This window comes from Tenrec ecaudatus, chromosome 16, assembly GCF_050624435.1.
Source record: "Tenrec ecaudatus isolate mTenEca1 chromosome 16, mTenEca1.hap1, whole genome shotgun sequence".
NCBI lineage: Eukaryota > Metazoa > Chordata > Mammalia > Afrosoricida > Tenrecidae > Tenrec > Tenrec ecaudatus.
The window spans coordinates 50270825-50291591 of NC_134545.1; the positions used below are offsets into that span (position 1 = coordinate 50270825).

Below are 20767 nucleotides of genomic sequence, written 5' to 3' on the forward strand. Positions count from 1 at the left end.
TTGTTATCTCCCTGAATGGCTGCACCTGCAATCAGCAAACTACGGCCAGGGGCCAAATCCGGTCTTTATACAGAAAAGTTGAGTAGAACACAGGCAGCTGCGTCCTTTCCCAGCTGTCCCATGGGTGCTTTCCTCCACACAGGCCAAAGTAGCTATGCCAGAGCCGACTGCCGGCAAAGCCTAACATGTTCCTTATCCAAGCTTTCCGAAGGGCCTACACATCCCTGAGCGGCATTAGCACACAATCCCCAGATAAACATCGAAATGGAAAACCACTGAGACCTGCTCCAAGGCTTCAGGCCCCGTCTCTCAGGTCTCCGGTATTCCATGTTCATCAAGCTTCTCACATCTTGCCGTGGCCCAGACAGATTTGTTGGGGAACAGCACAGGTCAGACTGTCTCTATCTTGACAGTGCTGACATTTGGGCCAGATCATTCTGTGGTGGTGGCTCTCCTGCACATCCAGGATGCTGACAGCCTCCCTGGCCTCCATCCAACCCCACGCGTGACAACCCAACCTGCCTCCAAACACTGCCAAGCATTGCCTGAAGATGGGGACAAAGTCGCCCCGAGAATACTGGGATAAATGGATAGAAGAAAGAAAATACCATCATTAATGGGAGGAAAGAGAAAATCTACAAAGATTCCACTCACCTTGCGGCCCACAAAGGGCATCTTCCTGGCCAGCTTAAAACATTTCTTCTTAAACCTTGACCATAAACCTAATAGAAGCAAATGGTTCTATTAGGCAAATAAATGTTCATGGAATAAACAGCTCATCATAATATGCATGCTATTCAGTATGACACCAGCATCCTCAACTTGCCTTCAGAATACAGGAGGAAAGATGTACTCTTCTCAAAATGTCTGCTTTCAACAATCTTCACAGGTACAGCTCAGTGACATTACGTATGTCCATCATACTGCTCAACCATCACCACTAGCCAGTCTTTCCTGACTCTTTGATCATCTCAACAGAAGCTCAGTGCCCTCCATCAGGGCTTCCTTTCCCTTCCCTCCGACTGACCTTGGAAAGTCACTAATACGTGTTGCTTTCTATGTTTGTGCCTGTTCTGGAAATTGCTTTCCTATTTAATGAAACCTTTAAGTTTTTGAATAAATGCTCCATAGTTCCAAAATACGTCAAAAGACACATACACAGAAAGTGAGACAATTCCTTCTCTCATCTATCCCCACCCCTGAAACCAACCCCACAGAGCACTGTTGGGTACTGCTGAGTCAGAGCAACTCATAGCAACCCCCTACGTGCTCGCATACACACACACACACACACACACACACACAACCCTGTCTTTTGTCTACTAATTTTGTTGAGGGTCAGTCATACGTTTTCTCTGACCCTCTACCAAGGATGATGTCCACCTCCAGGGACTGATTGCTCCCTATCACGTATCCAAAGTAAGTGACACAAGTCTTGACATCAACCATTCGGATGTCCTTTATCCAAGAGAGACCTGTTCATTTATTGGCAGTCCGTGGCATGCTCAGTCTTCTTCACCATCCCATTATTGCAAGGCGTCTTTTAAGCAATGGAAAATGTCATGCCTTGGGTCAGGCAAATTTACACCATCAAAGTGACAATTTTGTTTTCTAAGATCTTAGAGAGGCTCATTGCAGACATTTGCTCCATGAAATGCATTCTTTGGTTGCTTTGTTTCTTTTTAGCTTTATTGCTGCATAATTCACGAGCTATGTAATTCATTGGTTTAAATATTTAAACAGGAGTCCTGCAACATTCTTTGATTTCTTGACAGCTCAGAAAACTGAAGGGGCAGTTCCACTCTGTCCTAAGAGGTCGCTATGAGTCAGAATCAGTTAATGGCCGTGGATTTGGTTCATCCCATGGGTGTTGATGACACTTTCAAATAAAACGAAACCCTGGTAACTTCACTATCTATCATGATTTTGCTTATTGGTTCCCTTGTATTGACTTTGTTTCATGTTGAGGTATAATCTATACTGAAGATCTTTCACCTTCATTGATAACTACCTGAAGTCCACTTCATTTTCTTAAGCTTAGGGCACCTGCACATCAGATTCTTATGAGTCTTCCTCCAATCCTGATGCCACATTCTTCTTTACATAGTCCAGCTTCTGGGGTTAATTTCCCAGAATGCAGACTGAGTACATCGAGTCAAAGGATACAACTTCAGCACACAACTTTTCTGGTATTAAGACCATAGAGCAATCCCTTGTTCTGTGCTAATAGATTAAAAAATTGGCAAATCTAACAAAGTAATGGAATGAGATCATATAAATAACATAATAAAGAAATAAAACGGGCAACATCACATCAGAAGCTGAAGAACAATAGTGACAAAAAACTATTAAGAACAATACTGACAAATGTGAAAACCTAGAATAAAAAAGCATATTTCTAAAGGCATACTTACCCCTTCAAACTATCACATACTGAGGTAGAAACATTGAACAGACCCATAGCAAAGGAAGAAATTGAACAGGGTATGTAAAAATTCCCATCAACAAAAACAAAGAAGACTGAGACCACATAGCTTCACTGGCAAATTCTACCAAACATTCACAGGCTGTCACTAATTCTATCCAAACATTTCTAGAATGTACTAAAACATGGAGGGCTCCCTAATGCTTTTTATGAAGCAAGCATAATTGTAATACTCCAAATCAGGCAAAACATTACTAAAAAAATAATTTGTATGCCAATATCGCTCATGATCTCAAACAAAAGTCAAGCAAATAAAACCCAACAATATATTGAAAAAGTTATATATCATGATCAAGTAGGCACAACACCAGGCATCCAAGGATAGTTCAACATTAGTAAAATAATCACTATAACCTACCACATAAATAAAAAGAACCACACGATCCTATCAGAAAAGGCATTTTAGAAAATCCATTGGCCATTCCTGACAAAAATTCTGAACAGAATAGAAAGGGAAATCCTCAGCATAACTAAATGTTGATGTATAAAACCGATGGTCCTCATTAGTCTCAACAAAGGGAGACTGAAATCATGTTTCTTGTGAATGAGACCCAAACAAGGATGTCCTTTGACTCCATCCTATTCAATATTATACTGGAAGCCTTAACAAGAGCAAGAAGGCCAGAAAGGGAAATAAATGGCATTCGAGTGGCAATGAACTCACTCTCTCTTTAGAAAAGTCCAGCGACTCAGCAAGAAAACTACCGGAACTGCCTGCAGGTTCAGCAAAGTGATAGGTACAAGATCAACACGAAAAACAGATGTTTCTACACTCCCACAGAGAACCCTAGAATGGACATTCCATTTACAATAACCACCCACATGAAATACTTACTAATAAATCTAACCAGAGAAACTAAGACCTATGCACAGAAAAAGTAACAATGGAAGAATATATCATAAATAGGAAGACTTGTTAAAATAAATGCCAATACTACCAGAATCAGTTTATATATGTAATGCAGTCCTGATTTAGAATCCACCATCATTCTTTAAAGACAGAGAAAAATGAATCACCAACGTCATACTGAAAGGAGAAAGAACAAGAAAAGCAAAGCACTATTAACCAAGAACAAAGTAGAAGACATTCACACTCACCCATCTCAAAGCCTACTCGCCAGCTATGGTCATCAAAATAGCCTGGTACTAGTACAACAACAGAGATGTAGACTGGTGGTACAGAATTCAGAACCCAGAAGTAGATCTTTGATAAAAGTCTGAAACTCAGTAGATGAGAAAGAGACAGTCTCCTGAACAAAAGGTGATGACAAAACTGAACAGCCAATTATAGAAAAAGGAATCAGGACCTGTTATGTAGCTGGCATAGGCACTGGGGTACCCTTTCACATGCTCAGAGGTTCTAGCTTCCAGCCAGGAAGGGATGGGACACGTAGGTGAGCATTACACCTGGACTGGCCCATTCGGGCTAGATGAATTCAATTCAGCCAATGTGGTTGACCGGTATCATCGACCACACCTCCCAGGGGAGGACTTGCAAAGGCAGCACCCAGAGCCCACCAGGGGACATTTTCATCTTTAGAGCAGCTTCTCGGCAGGCAGCGTGGGGGTGAAGGGCCCTGAGGGTGCCTGTGGAAATCTGAAACTTCTATCTTTCATGCCACTCACCGGGATCATGAACCAGGCTTTGGCATGAATTCTCTCTCACACAAAGCCAAGGAACAAAGTTTATCTGTCCCATGAGAGAGATCTAACAGACCCATATCTTTCACCCTATTGAAAATGAACACAAGACAGACCAAAGACTTTGAAGTTAAACCTAAAAAGAAAGGTATCACAGAAAAAATTTTGACAAGCTCACAGGTCCTGATACATAGGAAAATATATTATCAACCATAACTTAAAATGTACAAAGAGCAGAAGACAAAATAGATGACGGGGACCACATAAAAATTAAAACACATAGGCACATAGAAAGAATTCAGTACAAGAGGAAAAGTAGAAACCGCAGCCTGGGGGATAAATTGGCAATGACGTATCATACAAGGCATAAGTCTACAAAATGGATAGAAACTTCAGCACTTCAAAAGAAAGACCAAAAGTTCAATTAGAAAATGGGCAGAAGTTATTAACATGCAAGAAGACATTCAAGCAGTCAGCAAACACATGAGAAAACGCTTACAATCGTTAGCCATTTGACAGATCCAACAAAAGACGGCAATGAGAGGGATCATCCCACACCAGCACGAGTAGCAAACAACAGGAACACCCAGAGCTGTTGAGGGGCAGAGACTGGAATCCTCATACAGTTTTGATGACATTTTTAATGGGACAAAGAGAGTGGAAAATAGTTCAGCATTTCCTTAGAAAGCTGTAAAGACATACACCACATACTCTAGCAATCCTACGAGCTCTCTATCTTTAGGAAACAAGAGCTGTGACACCACTAGACAAACGCCCAACCGTGCTCATGGCAGCAATATTCACATTAGCAAAACGATGTAAACAACCTGAACGCCCACGAGGAGAACAGATAAACAAAGCATGATGGGAACACACAATGGAATAGAACACAATGGTAAGAGGCCAACAACCAATCTGGGGGGACACCTGAGGACATGGATGGACCTGGAGGGCATTTTGCTGAGTGACATAAATGACTCACAAAGGACAATACTGCATGAGGCCGCTCTTATAGAAAGTCAACGGAAGGTTACACGCCCATACAAACATTGTCTGGTGGTCACCAGGGTGGGAGAAGACCTGCAGGGCAAGATCAGAGACCAGCGAGTAGACAGTGCTCCCTGTGTGATGGAGAAAGCAATATCAACTAAGAGGAAGGTCAGCCAAAAATGATGCTGACCGAGGAGGACCTTGGGAGGACATACAGGTAGGAAGTGGGATATATGTCATTCCATTGTGGAGACTGCAGTCAACGACATGAAACAAAATGAAAACAAAGTGTCGAGTGGAAAACAGATGTTCTCTGTAAACGTTCACCCAACTCACAAAATGCAGGAAGGAAGGAAGGAAGGAAGGAAGGAAGGAAGGAAGGAAGGAAGGAAGGAAGGAAGGAAGGAAGGAAGGAAGGAAAGCTTGATGGTGCATTTATGAAAAATCAACTCTTGAAGACCCTGTGGAACACAGCTCTTCCCTGACACACGTGGGCTTACCACGAGGTACATGGATTCCATGACAACTGTCTCTGTTTCAAGTGTGTCCGTGGCTTTCCACTTCGCCCTTCAGTGGCTCGCACTGGACCGGCCACGAGAATGGCTGGGACAAAACCAGGACACTGAGGTACACTGCATGCACAGCTGCGGGGATCTTCTGTATGAAAATAGTGTGGTCTCTCCTAACGTCTGCAGTTTCCTTTATTAATCAAGATCTGTCCTAGATAACTTTAAATAGTATCAAAATGGCCTGACAACCGAATATAGCCTAAGGTTAAATAGTTAAGGTGCTAGTTATCAGAACATTCCCAACAGTGTTACAGTTGAAGAAATACAAAAACACTTCCTTATTTAACAGAAAAAGTAATTAAGTAATGAGATGGAAACCAGTCCAAACATCTGCAAATGGTCAGTACTCTAACCAGGTGGAGGCAAAAGAACAGATTGATTTTATGAAAGCCACAAGAGAAAATGATGCAGGGCAAAAAGAAGAGATTGTAGGATCAAAGATGGGAGAAATTAAATATGATAAGAAAGTGTAATCATGGGCTGAACATAAGCTATCTCAAACATGTAATTCCCAAAGGAGCAGAAAGTAAACTCTTCAGAAATGTCTAAGGTAATACATCGAAAATACCAGTAAGAACCACGGTACATGACTCTACAGCTGACAAATTCCTGCCACATGAATTACTCCAGAATCTTCCTGGGAGCCCTGTGACGAGGTTAGACAGGCATTGCGATGCCCATTTTGCTGTGAAGACGCAGGCCAAGAGAATTTAGGAGAGTTGCACAAGATGACACACTGGACGCTGGGAGTGTTTACTGCTTCAACTCACGACAGAAGACTGATTTCTGCTGATGCACTATGAGCGACCCAAGGTAAAAGCACTATTAAGAACAGTTTCAGCTGCTCACCTTCCTGACACAACCACTGAAGACAAAGCTAGTGAGTGGGCAAATGTGGTGAAGAAAGCTGATGGTGCCCGGCTATCAAAAGATATAGTGTCTGGGGATCTTAAAGGCTTGAAGTAAACAAGTGGCCATCTAGCTCAGAAGCAAAAAAGCTCACATGGAAAAAGCACACCAGCCTGTGTGATCACGAGGTGCTGAAGGGATCAGTTATCAGGCATCAAAGAACAAAAACACATATCATTGACTGCACACCTCCACGATAGGATCGCTGAAGACAAATGGGTGCATAAGCAAATGTGGTGAAGAAAGCTGATAGTGCCCGGCTATCAAACGATATAGCGTCTGGGGTCTTAAAGGCTTGAAGGTAAAGAAGCGGCCATCTAGCTGAGAAGTAACAAAGACCACATGGAAGAAGCACGCCAGCCTGTGCTATCATGAGGTGTGGAAGGGATCAGGTTTTAGACTTCATCAGAACAAAAAAAAATGACCATAGTGATTGAGTGGGGGGAGTGCGGAGTGGAGACCCAAAGCCCATTTGGAGGCCACTGGATATTCCTTTACAGAAGGGTCTCAGGGAGGAGATGAGCCAGTCAGGGTGTGATGTAGCAATGATGAAAAGTACATTTAGTTCTTAAATGCTTCTTCCTTCCCCACCATCATGATCCCAATTCTACCTTGCAAGTCTGGCTAGATCAGAGAATATACAGTTGGGAACTGGAAACACAAGGAATCCAGGGTGGATGATCCCTTCAGGACCAGTGGTGTGAGTGTGGTGCTGGGAGGGTGGAGGACGGTGGGTTGGAAAGGAGAAACTGTTTACAAGGATCTATGTGTGACCTCCTCCCTGGGGGACGGACAACAGAAAAGTGGGTGAAGGGAGAAGTCGGACAGGTCAAGATATAACAAAAATAGTAATTTGTAAGTTGTCAAGGGTTCATGAGGGAGGGGAAGCGGGGAAGGAGGGGGAATTGAGGAGCTGATGCCAGGGGCTGAAGTGGAGAGCAAATATTTTGAGAATAATGAAGGCAATGAATGTACAAATGTGCTTTACATAATAGATGTATAGATTGTGATAAGAGTTGTATGAGCCCCTAATAAAACGATTTTAAAAAGAGCAGTATCAGCTGATAAGCATGGAGCAGCATTACAGAAGAGATAACCACTCAGAGAGCACTAAGCCCTGCCCAGAACACTCTGCCTGCCCATTCTCATGTCAAGTGTACAGTTCTTAAGTGCCAGGTCCTCTGAGCTTATTCCAGAATTACCTATCCCCATTCCCCCTTTCAGGAGAGGATTTAGGGATTAAAGATCAGCAAAGTTGTATCAGTAGTCCAAACTTCAGTCTCCTCTTGAGAAATATAGTAATAATATCTTAATTGTAAAGCAATTATTAGAATACTTTTACAGTAGCAACGCCCTAGAGCAAAAGCAGTGGTGATGGTGGTGGTGGCAATTCTCCCCAAACTGTCCCCATACTCTAGAGGGCAGACATTTTGAGCCTGCTAAAATTCTAGTCAGAACTTAAAAACTTAAACAGGGTGCTGTAGATGTGTATGAGATTGCTAAGATCATACAGCTCTGAGCTGCAAACACTGCCGTCTGGTTCCACCGGACTCAGATTTAGCTACAGGCACATTGGTCACAGGACTTCAAGTTGGGTCTTCTGGCCTATCTGTATTTTCAAAATTTCCTATATTGAACATGTATTCCTTTTATATCAGAAAACAGTACATGTTATGAAAAAAATAATCAAAAATGGCTCGATGCAAGCTCATAAAGATTTAATGTCATTTCCCATTAATAGATGGTTATTAATAATTTTCTCATGACTGCTCAGAGGTCAGGCTATGGGTGTTTGAACACGAAGGGCAGGTGAACCCAAGGAGGCTGTGCCTTTCCTGCCAGTTCGGCAGATCACAAGGGCATGGTGAGCTGCAGAACTACGCACGAGGGGAAGCCCTGAACAGACTGTGATCACAGAAGGAAACACAAACCGCGCTAGGCCAAACTTGCTTCATAAATGCACCTTCTTCAAAAGAAGCCTGTCATTTCTGCTGCTCCTCAGAGTCCTATGAATGGGACACTTCTTGTGAGATGGCAGACACCACACTCATTAGACAAAAGGCTTCCTGAGACAGAAAGAAGCCTGAGCTGAAAGACAGGGCTTTCCCCACAGCCAAACCAGAGGCAGCAAAATGTAGTCACACTACACAATTACAAGACAATCTGGCAAAGAGTAGGAATAGAGACAGGAGAACATTGTTTTTGTGTATTTTTCATAGTTCAAGGTGTTATTTGATTCTGTGGTCTATTGTTGCACCAATAACATACTTTTAAAATTAATATAATTAAAAATCATCTTATTGGGGGCTCATACAACTCTTATCACAATCCATTCATCCATCCATTGTATCAAGCACATTTGTACATTTGTTGCCATCATCATTCTCAAAACATTTGTTTTCTACCTGAGCTGGTATTAGCTCCTCATTTCTCCCCTTCCCTTCCCCCTCCCTCATGAAGCCTTGATAATTTATAAACTATTATTATTTTGTCATACCTTACACTATCCGACATCTCCCTTCACCCACTTTTCTGTTGTCCATCCCAGAGGGAGGGGGTAATATATAGATCCGTGTATTCGGTTACCCCTTTGCACACCACCCTCCCGGTATCACCACTCTCACCACTGGTCCTGAAGCAATCATCTGCCCTGGATTCCCTGTGTTTCCAGTTACTATGTGTACCAGCATACATCCTCTGGTCTAGCCGGATTTGTAAGGTAGAATTGCTATCGTGATAGTAGTGTGGGGGGAGTAGTAAAATGGGAAGCATTTAGGAAGTAGAGGAAAATGATTCCTTGTCGCTCCTGACTGGTTCATCTCTTCCCTGAGACCCTTCTGTAAGGAAATGTCCAGTTGCCTACAGATGGATCTTAGGTCCTCAATCTTTACTCCCTCTCATTCACAATGATTTGATTTTTTTCTTCTTCTTTGATGCCTGATACCTGATAACCTTCAGCACATCGTAATCGCACAGGATGGTGTGCTTCTTCCATGAGGTTTGTTGCTTCTGAGCGAGATGGCTGCCTGTTTACCTTCAATCCTTTAAAACGCCAGACGCTATATTTTTTGATAGCTGGACACCATCAACTTTCTTCACCACATTTGCTTATGCACCCATTTGTCTTTAGTGATCGTATTGGGCAGGTGAGCACACATTGATATGATATTTTGTTCTTTGATGCCTGATAACTGATCTCTTCTGTACCTTGTAACCACATGGGCTGGTGTGCTTCTTCCATGTGGCTTTGTTGCTTCTGAGCTAGATGGCTGCTTATTTACCTTCAAGTCTTTAAGACCCTAGACGCTATATCTTTTGATAGTCAGACTCCATCAGCTTTCTTCACCACATTTGCTTATGCACCCGCTTTGTCTTCAGCGATCTTGCCCCAAAGTTGGGCATCATGGAATGCCAGTTTAATAGAACAAAGTATTCTTGCACTGAGAAAGTACTTGAGTGGAGGCCCAATGTTTATCTGCTACCTTAATACTAAACCTATAAATATATGCACATACATCAATTTCTCCAAGCTCATATATAAATATATTTACATATGTACATGCCTTTTTTGAGACCTCTATAAATGCCCTTTGCCTCCCAGTTCTTTCCTTTATTTCCTTTTACTTTCCTCATGTCCCACTATCATGCTCAGCCTTCAATTGGGGTTCAGTAATTTGACAGGAGAAATTTTTAAAACATTTAAATAGTTTGGGCATGACTCATTCTACTTAATTCGAAAGCAATAAGCACTGAAATTTGCCTCTTGGTTGTCAATTTTGCAAGGCTTACTAGGTCTTGAACAGAACAACGGCTACCTTTATGGTGAAGATGCATACACACACACACACACTAACACACACATTATCAAAGCACAAAAACTAGCTTCTAAAGTTGAAGTTACTGGGGGAAGAAGTAGTAAACAGAAATGTACAGTTAAAGAGGCTGGTCAATGTGCTAAGGTTCCTTTCCCCAGGATGTTAACTCAGACACCCTATGAAGAATGAGAGAAGAGGGGCAGAGAGATTGCTACAGAAGATCCTCCACAAACTCCACCTTTTGTGTTTGGATAAAATACAGCAAAAGTTACCCAGCACAGCCTACTGGGGAAAATGATTCACGAAGCAGTACCAGGCAGCAGGACTCCGGGTGAGGAAAAAGAGGTGGGCAAGAGAGGGCCTTACACCTTAGGAAGGAGGAAGGATTTGCTAGCTGACCACTTCCACACTGCTCATCTTCTGTAGAACGTCTCCTCGTCAATCAAGCGTCCTGAGGAGTCCCTGCCTACGAAGCTCAAAGGACAGTAGCCCTGAAGTGAAAGTTCAGCTCTAAGAGGACAGGGACCCTATCTCACTTGTATCAGTCTCACAGGGGCCGAGCACAGTGCCTACCCAACAATGGGGATACGCACGGTCGCTGCATGAACGTTACTCTAAATTCACCTAATCTTCATTGAGGAAGGTAAACCCAAATGAAAGCAGTAAATTCCTGTTTTAGCAACTCCAGGCAAGAAACCAGAATTTGAGAAGGTTTAAGTCACACTGAGCTATCTATGGATCCTTCTAAAGCCCAGCTTCCGAGGAGTTTCTACGTGAGCTGCTCTAATAAAGACGTGGGGAGGTGTCTGAGCTGACGTCACATGAAGGAAGGAAGGAAGGAGATGCAAACTTACCAGAACAAAGTCCATCTCTATCAGATGGAGGTCAGACACGCCTTTACCCTCCAACCTTCTCACTGACCCCGACACCAACCCGAAACTCTACTTCTCGGCGGGCCTCCATCATTCCTTGCAATGGCCACGAGAGCTCGAGACAGCACTCCCAAGTATGGAGGTCCTTGAGGAAGTTAACAGGTTACAATTCGGGATCAAAAATACTCAGGATACAGTTCTGCCAATTAGGAGGACTCTTCTCTGCTGTGCGCCCAGGCACACCTCTCTCAGGTCCTCCATCGCTCAGGCATGTGGTCCCTTGGCCTCTTCCCTGTCCAGGAAACGTACAAAGCTCTTTTAGAACTGCCAATAATTAATGCGCAGCACTCTAACTTAAGCTGATACTCGGCAACATCAGCAAACCCAGCTCCCTCAATAAGTGCCTGGGAAGTTCTGACTTGGCAAGAGAGCCTCCTGACCAGTGGCACTCACTTCCCCTGGCTCTGTGTGCTGGGATCCTGTATGCTGCTGCTTCTCCTGTGCCACGGCTCTGCTGCTTCCTTGGTCTTACAACTGTGTCTCTTCGGTTGAAGAGGTTCGGTGGGCACGAATCTTGAGGTCCAAAGGAGGTTCTCCACTCTTAGCTCTGCTCTCTTGATGGTAGTGAATGTCCTCTTCCTGCTTCTTACCCAGCCCCAACAGACAAAATGCATATGTACCAATCTGCATGGTCTCCCCCATTCTTTTGGAGGGAGTTACAAAGACAATGGTTAGAAGAGCCATATCAAGAAAATCCCACGTACCACAGCTGCAACCCAAGGAAATCAACATAAATGGCACTCACACTCGTACAACAGTCCTATTATAACCTCACCAACTATAACGTATTGTACAGCTTTCAAGTGAATCAGATTTAAAAAACCAGAACCAAACAAAAACTCAAGCAGCCACGCCACTGGGCCATGAGTTTCAATGCTAGAAAAATGCCACCACTATGCTTTTAGTGACAGGCAGTAAACTTACTCTCTGACTGGAAGACAAATCCATATACCCAGACGACCAGCAGGGTCCACAGGACACTCCATGCTATTAGCTGCCATGGCTCGTACTTGGTGCAGTGCCCATTGACGTAATTCTTGGCCTTTGTAGAGTATACTTCCAACATCTCAAAGTAGGGTTCAAAGACCTTCTAGAAATCAAGAGAAAATACAAAACACTAGTTTTGGAAATCTCTGTTGCTTAACTTTCCTTTTCCAAAGCCAAGGACATTCACGGTCAGACTCCGCCCACAATACTCTCGCCATCCTCTGGCTCGCTCTAGCTCCTGCTCTAGGAGCACCTGCGCATCCAGCCACTCACCAGCTCTGTGCATGTGGACACGCTTTCAAAGCTTGTGTCTCTTCTGTTAAACAAAAAGCCTGAGCTAGTGCATCACTTCAACTCTCAGGCTCTCTAGTGACTGCCAGTATTCACTGGTCCATTCTCAAAGGAACCGTTGCTGCATAAACGTCATTTCTCTTCTCCACTTTAGTTCAACCTGCCCCAATCCCTTTTCTGTAAAGAGCGGCCAGATAGCAAATATTTCTAGGCTTGGTGGGCCACATCATTACAATTAAACTCAGTGAAAAAGCAGTCATAGACAAAGCATAAAACAAATGAGAGAGGCTATTTCAATAGAAATTTTATTTATGGACACTCTAAGTTTTCCTATTAGTTCACATGTCAAAAAACATTTCTTTGGTTTTTTTTTTTTGGTTTTCTAATTAAAGATAAGTCATTCTTAGCTCGTGTGCTACATGAATAGGGGCTGGCTGGATTTGCCGCTAGGCCATTTTTGCCCACACTTGCTCTAAGGCCATATTTGACCATAAGGCTCTTAAGATCAGGGAGTGTGGCTAATAATTATTTGTATCCCTTGCAATGCCTGGCACAAGAACAAGGGTGGAATCATCCATCAACTAACCAGGATACCTCACTCAAGAGAATAATCTCATTCTTTAAACATTCCTAAAGAACTCACCTATGCCTTTATCTACAACTTATCACAACCTATCTTGCAGTTTCCTCATCTCTTTCTTATCTTCCCGACTCTGTGGTTAAGCTCCTTGAGGAATTCATTGCTCTGAACAAAATAGGTTTATCTGATAGCTCATTTATTCACCTATTCACACTTACTAAGCAAGGCTTTAGGCAGTACAGGAGAAAAGACTGGGCTTTCTACTTCATTATAGTTAACAGTGACAGTGTCGGAAACTACAGGGGAAGTTCTACCCTGTCCTATAGGGTTGCTATGAGTCAGAAACAACTCCGTGGCAGTGAGTCTGGTTTGCTTTTGGGTAAGGTACTAGATGAGAAAAGACATCACAGCTCCTTTATCCTTAACTGAGCTTACAATCAATTGGGAGAAGCATGTGTGCACAAACATGCACACACATGCACATGCAGCCATATATGTACACACACACACATAAACAAATCATCAAATTCTCCAGGGTAAGGAAGCTGTGATGGCTCATTGTCTGGAAGTTTCTAACACAAAATTCCATTGAAAACACCCTCTGAAATGTGTGCTTTCAGCTCCACAACTGAAACAGGAAGGTGGAGGAATCTAAAGTTAACACTAAAATCTGGGCTGTTTTGGTGATGTGTTACAAGTGCAAGGAAAAGTCCTAACAGAAAATCGTCTGTGACATTCCCCGAAGTTCTCTGGCTCTGACTCTGCTGAAGTCATTGAACAACTTTGAGACTGGAGGCTGGTGATAACAAAAAGAAAGAAAACAAATGGACTGCCATCGAGTCCACTCTAATTCATATTGACCTAGAGGATTGCAGGATAGAGTTGACCTGCTCCTGTGAGTTTCTGAGGATATAAATCTTTACAGAAACAGGAAGTGACCTCTTCCTCCCATGGAGCAGCTATTAGGTTAGAATTAGCAATCCTGTGGTTAGCAGCCCCACTAGGAACCCACTATGCCACCAGGACTCCTACATAATCAATAGCAATGCAAAATCATCTCCACTTGTAAACACTAAAATTCTGTCCTGCTTAGTAGGCAGAGATGCAGTTGACTTCCCTCGCTCACTAGGAAATAACAAGCTTTGCCTTAATTTGCATATTCATTTCAAGAATTCTGGATAAAAAATTATGTCTATTCCTGGAACTTCACCTTTGAACCAAGTTAAACCTACCTAGTTTCTTTATTAGAAGTAAAATCTTTAACATGTATTCAGTTGGTATTTTTAAGAGACCTATGGTTTTACCTTTTAAAAAATAGTATCGGACATATCTGATCAGAGCACACGGGAGCAGATGAAGGGGCAGGAGGAGAGAGTGGAACACAGCCTGGCCCACCAAGCCCTTAGGATGATGTTCCCGCTCAGGGCAGCGAGAGCACACCGAGGATCATAGGGCTGGCCCTACTATGAGACATGATGTCTCTCATTGACCCATAGCTACGGGGGACAACATTGGAGACACAGTCTTTGAAACCCAGGGCAGTTCTACCCTGCCATATGGGCTCGCTGTGCGTCAGCACCAACTCGATGGCAGTGAGTTTTGTTGTTTTTCAGAGAAGGAAAATAGATAAGCTATAAAGCAGTGGTTCTCAACCTTCTAGTGCCGTGACCCTTTAATACAGTTCCTTATGTTGTGACCCCAATCATAAAATCATTTTGTTGCTGCTTCATAACTAAATTTGCTACTGTTATGAATCATAATTTAAGACATAATGTGTTTTCCAATGATCTTGGGCAACCCCTGTGAAAGGGTCGTTCAACCCCCCAAAGGGGTCGTGACCCACAGGTTGAGAACGGCTGCAGTAAAGGTATAACTAGAACGCAGTGACTGTTCCCAATCATAAGAGGGTGGAATGCGAGAGAACAACATGGCTGGCCCCACTATGAGACATGATGCCCCTCAGTGACTAAGGGCAATACAGGGGACAGCACCGGAGACATGGTGAGGGAAATTGCACCTGACCTGATCCCACCACACCGAGGCAAAGCACTGGGGGAGTGCAGCGGAACAGCAAGGGAATGGAGTGGCAAGGTCCCCAGGGAATGCTGAAAGTGGACTTTGGGGCCAGGGCGTGGTGCCCCAACAGACTGGACTGGAAAACGCTCCTAAGGGCCAGCAAACGATCCTTGAACGAACAAGTTTTTCTTTTGTGAAGTGTTTTGTTTTGTACTTTGTCAGTGGTTTGTTTTAGTTGTTTTGTTGTCTGGTTCTATACTGTTACTTTGTTTTCCTCTGTCTTGTTTTCGTGCATGTTAGTGTCTCCACAGGTCTGTCTGAATAGCACAGGCTGGATGAACTATCTGGAGGAAAAACAACGGGACCGACAGTTCCGGGGGGGCTTGGGGTGGGGGAGGGCTAGGGTGGTAAGGAAGTGGTGTTAACAAACACAGGGACAAGGGAACAACATAGGACCCAAAACGGTAGTGAGGGGGGAGTGGGAGGACTGGTGGGGAATGATCAAGGGTAAGGTTGCGTAGAGAAGAGGTATAGCTGTAGCCCAGGTGGAGACAGAGCATGGTAGTGGGTCAGGAGGAAAGTCAAGGAAGATGGAGGAAGGAGCTGGGAGTCAAGGGGCATTTATGGAGGTCTAGACAAAGACATGTACATGCAAATATATATATGAGGATGGGGAAATAGATCTAAGTGTCTACATTTATAGGTTTAGTATTAAGGTGACGGAAGGACCTTGGGCCTCTACTGAAGCACTCCCTCAATGCATGAATACTTTCTTCTATTAAATTGGCACTCTATGATGCTCACTCTCCCGACACAACCGCTGAAGTCAAAGCAGGTGAACAAGTAAATGTGGTGAAGAAAGCTGATGGTGCCTGGCTATCAAAAGAGATAGTGACTGGGGTCTTAAAGGCTTGAATGTGAACAGCAGCCATCTAGCTCAGAAGCAATAAAGCCCACATGGAAGAAGCATACCAGCCGGTGCGATCACGAGGTGCCAAAGGGACCAGGTATAAGGCATCATGCAAAAAAAAAAAAAGAATATATATATATATGTGTGTGTGTGTGTGTGTGTGTGTGTGTGTGTGTATGTATGTGAATGAAGGGGGATGTGCAGAGTGGAGACCCAAGGCCCAAGTGTCGGCCACTGGAGATCCCCTCACAGAGGGGTTTAGGAGAGGAGACGGGTCAGTCAGGGTGCGAGGTAGTACCGACGAAGAACACAGCTTTCCCCCAGATCCTGGATGCTTCCTCCCCCCAACTACCATGATCCGAATTCTACCTTGCAGGACTGGATAGGGCAGAGATTGTACACTGGTGCATATGGGAGCTGGAGGCACAGGGATTCCAGGGTGGACGATACCTTCAGGACCAGGGGTGTGAGGGGCGAGACTGGGAGAGTGGAGGGTGAGTGGGTTGGAAAGGGGGAACTGATTAAAAGGATCCACATGTGACCTCCTCCCTGGGAGATGGACAGCAGAGAAGGGGGGGAAGGGAGACTCCGGATAGGGCAAGATATGACAAAATAACAATCTGTGGATTATCAAGGGAGAGGGGAGCGGGGAGGGAGGGGAAATAAAAAAGAGGACCTCGTGCAGAGGGTTTAAGTGGAGAGCAAATGCTTTGAAAATGATTAGGGCAAAGAATGTATGGATGTGCTTTATACAATTGATATATGTATATGTGTGGATTGAGATAAGAGTTGTATGAGCCCCTAATAAAATGTAAAAAAAGAAAGAAAGAAAATGATTAGGGCAAAGAATGTACAGATATGCTTTATACAATTGATGTATGTATATGCATGGATTGTGATAAGAGTTGTATGAGCCCCTAATAAAATGTTTTTTTTAAAGAATTTTATAGAAGACAGAAAAAAAATAGTATCTTTTACAGAGATGGAGATCTTCTCATTTTCCCACATGCAAAAGTGGTTGCCTTTACAAAATCTTGCAAATAACCACAAAGGCTCAGAGTATGTGAAAGGCCCATCCCTGGGGTCCATGTTTTCCCAAATCTAAGATGCATCAGAGAGTTCCAGGGTTGCAAATTGTCCCATTCACTGCCAAAAGACCCCATGCAAACAGAAAACATGCAAAAGAGAACCCTGACTGGATTTATTCATGACTTAAAATTCTCCAGAAAAACTCTGAAGACTGCAGTAAAAGGAATGATCATGAACTTATTCATGCTACAAAATAGTTGAGCCTTGAAAATATTAATCTCAGTAAGAGAAATTCAAACAGACCATATATATATGTGCAGGGACTGTCTGATTCCGTCTATGTGAAATCTTCACAATAGAGAAATGTATAGAGACAAAAGGTAGATTAGTGGTTACCAGGGGGAGAAAGGAGGCGGTTATAAAAGAATTATGTACACCAAAAATGTGTCAAATTGGTTAGGCTAGGATTTTGTATTTATCCTCAGTATTTGTTAATCTCTACCATTTTGTGATCTGATATAATTATCTGTGAATTGTAAATCCTATATTCTAAGATATTAATGAGGCAGGATTAGAAAAGTTAAGATAATGAGGCAGGATAGACTCTACAGGAATAGGCTATACCTTGAAACAATCTCTTTGGAAATATGAAAGGGATTACACAAGCTAGCAAAGATCAGAGGGACCGACCACCATCACCACCATCATAGAATCAGATCGCAGTTGGGTGGGGGATGAAGGGAAAATAGAGGAGCTGATACCAAGGGCTCAAGCAGAAAGAAAATTTTTTGAAAATGATAATGGCAACAAATGTACTAATGTGCTTGACACATGGAGGTATGTATGGATTGTGGTAAGAACTGGAAGAGCCCCCAATAAAATAAAAAAAGAATCAAATGTTAGACCAACTGGGATTAAATTGTGGTTCCACCACTTAATTGCTTCCTCTAAATTAGTTACTCCAAGTCTCTTCTTCCCACCATCACCCCCCCCCCAGCACCCCCTCTAATAAGAAGACTACCAACATACTTTTCTAAGGGTTTCAGAGTAAAAATTCAGGATACAGAGTATCTATTTTCTGTACCTAACGCATAATAGATGCTCCATTTGTGTTAAAGGGAGCTGCTGATCTTGCTTGCCCTTCCTGTCTCCCCTTCTGCCCCTGCCACAGGACGGGCTATCCCTGATCAGAGGGTTCTACAAAGGATGCACACACAATGTAACTTGCACCACGGGATTATTTCTAACAGTGATAGTCCAGGAAATGCTGCCATGCACTAAAGAATTTCCCCCCAATTAATCTATGTCTTTTCTTTCCAGCTAGAGGGCAAAGAACATGTCTTCCTCATCACAGAAAGTACCCAAGACAGACCCTGGGCTAAAACCAGGTGACGGTGGGTTAGTGCCCCACGGCAAATCCTGCCCTGATCCTTCTTTACCGTCTGTCTTACACAGCCCTCCCTGCACAGTTCAAGGAAGGGAGGGCCTCAGTCAGCAAGTACCTGTGACAGACGTCGGGACCCAGTCAGATCTACAGGCAACCACCAAAGCAACGTCCCGAAATGTTCTAGACGTTCAGATAAGGAGGTGAAGGTAATGGTGGCTATCGCTTTAAGACACCACTATTCCAGTTAGCACTCTGAGGAAAAGCCATCATTGCTCTGCTACAGGGAACTCACAGGCCTAAGAAGTGAAAAGCATTTCTCTGCATGTGGAGGCTTCCTGTGTAAATTCCCAAAATATACTGATCTACGAGGGGGCTGCAAAAACTTTGTGGAAAATGGAATTAAAAGGTGATGTACATTTTCCATGGACTTTATGGAAGCCCCTGCATATAAGAGGAAAAACAAACTGCTGATTATGACAAGTCATAAAGCATTAGCCCTGCAAGCTACCAAGAGTGCTGACCTGAGCGACGGAATCACGGGGGGGGGGGGGGGGGAGGGCGGGGGGGAATGTGCTTTCTCCCAATTACCTATAGTCCTAACTTTCTAATATAAACAATGCCCTGGTACCAAGATTAAAAATTATCTAAGGCTGTTGATTGCCTAGGAGTCTGTGGTTACCAGTAGACCTGGTAACCTGAACAGTTAACAGTTCAAAACCACCAGCCACTCTGTGGAGAAGATGGGGTTTCTACTCCCGTAAACAGTTACAGTATCAGACATACACAGGGGGTAGTTCTACCCTGTCCCATAGGATGTATATGAGTCAGCATCCACCTGATGGCAGTAGGTTAAACGAGTTTTTCTGGCTTATTATCTACTAGAAATTCATTACATTTGGGGCAAGAAACTCTGTTAGGGGACTTGTTCACTAGGATCCATGTTTAACTCAAGAATTTCCCTGTTTAACCTAAAACCATTTCAAACCTGAACTAATCACAACCCAGATTCCCTCTTTTACCCCTCTCCCGCAGACATACAGACCTTGCCATAAAGAAAATGTAAGAAATCCTCGCTGTTCATTTTCTTCATTCTCCCCATGATACCAACTTACTCTCGGGGATAGTTACAGGGAAGGTAGAAGACTGTTTTTAAAATCTCAGCTCTTGTACAAAAAGATTTCCGACTCAGAAGAGTGGCTCATGGAAAAAGAAATCCAAAACACTATAACCTTATCTTTTTTGTTATCACAAGCAGAATGCTAAGAGCCCTGGGGGCATAGCGGGTTATGAACTGGGCTGCTAACCACAAGGTCAGCAGTTCGAAACCACCAGTCACTCTGTAGGAAAAATACATGGGGTCCTCTACTCCCTTCAAGCCTCAGGAAGCCACAGGTGCAGTTCTGTCCTATCTATAGGCCCTCCATGAGCCAGAACTGATGCAGTGAGTATCTGAGTGACCTAGCTTCCCAAGAGCCTCGCCCTACACAGCCCCTGTGGGATCTTCACTAGCTGAAGAGGGGCAACAAAATTCTCTTTAGTGCACATTGTGCTTGAGCAGATTTAAAAACAACAACGAGCACAGCAAGATCCCAGGGACCAAGGATCCTAGCGTCCACCAGAGCAGCCAGCTTGGCCCAACCAAACCACGCATTCTCACTGGTCCCAGTCAAGCCCCATTGGGTAAGCGCTGGGCACAAGCAGCACTGGGACAGGTGCTCCTTCGCCTCTAGGCAGGAGAGGTGCTCCCTCTGCCTTGCACAAAGTCAAACTCTAGGTGATTAGTCAACCCGAATTAAGAGGCTGGGGGCTCTGCTTCCCCAACACAAAGCATCAGAGGTGAAGTCTGCCCTCTCAGATCACCCAGACTAAAATAAATCTTAGAGCCAAGAGCCCAGCAACCAGGTGGGTGTCTGGAAAACTCACCAAAGTCAGCAGGCCCCAGCTAGGCATCTTCCTCTTCTGGCCTTGCCTCTTTAAAAGGGACCTAGGTTTGTGCACTACTAAAGCTTTAAACTCTCCCTTCAGCCCTCCCAGAGATCAGGTTCACTCCTTTATTTGGCAACCCAGCGAATCAGGATGGGGCTGGAGCTGAACTTCCCGCCCACAGACCAAAGGAATCCAGACTCAGGATCCCACAAAGCTTCCCACCCAGGTAAATACCCAGAAATGCCCAGGATGCCTGAGTCTGGCCCATTAGACCTAAAGACTCCCTGAGACCTGGCACTG

General features: G+C 43.8%; 1 protein-coding gene across 1 annotated transcript in view; it reads right to left on the reverse strand.

Moving 5' to 3' along the window:
* The window catches only part of LOC142429063 (sphingosine-1-phosphate lyase 1-like), a 51961-nt gene extending 31470 nt beyond the window's left edge, over nt 1-20491 (reverse strand). Inside the window, exons 1-3 of the mRNA XM_075534045.1 lie at nt 20465-20491; nt 12266-12431; nt 655-722 (exon numbers count right to left, since the gene is read on the reverse strand). Coding sequence (XP_075390160.1) covers nt 655-722; nt 12266-12431; nt 20465-20491 — 261 coding nt within the window. The remainder of the gene's footprint in view (nt 1-654; nt 723-12265; nt 12432-20464) is intronic.
* Nucleotides 20492-20767: the final 276 nt, after the last annotated feature.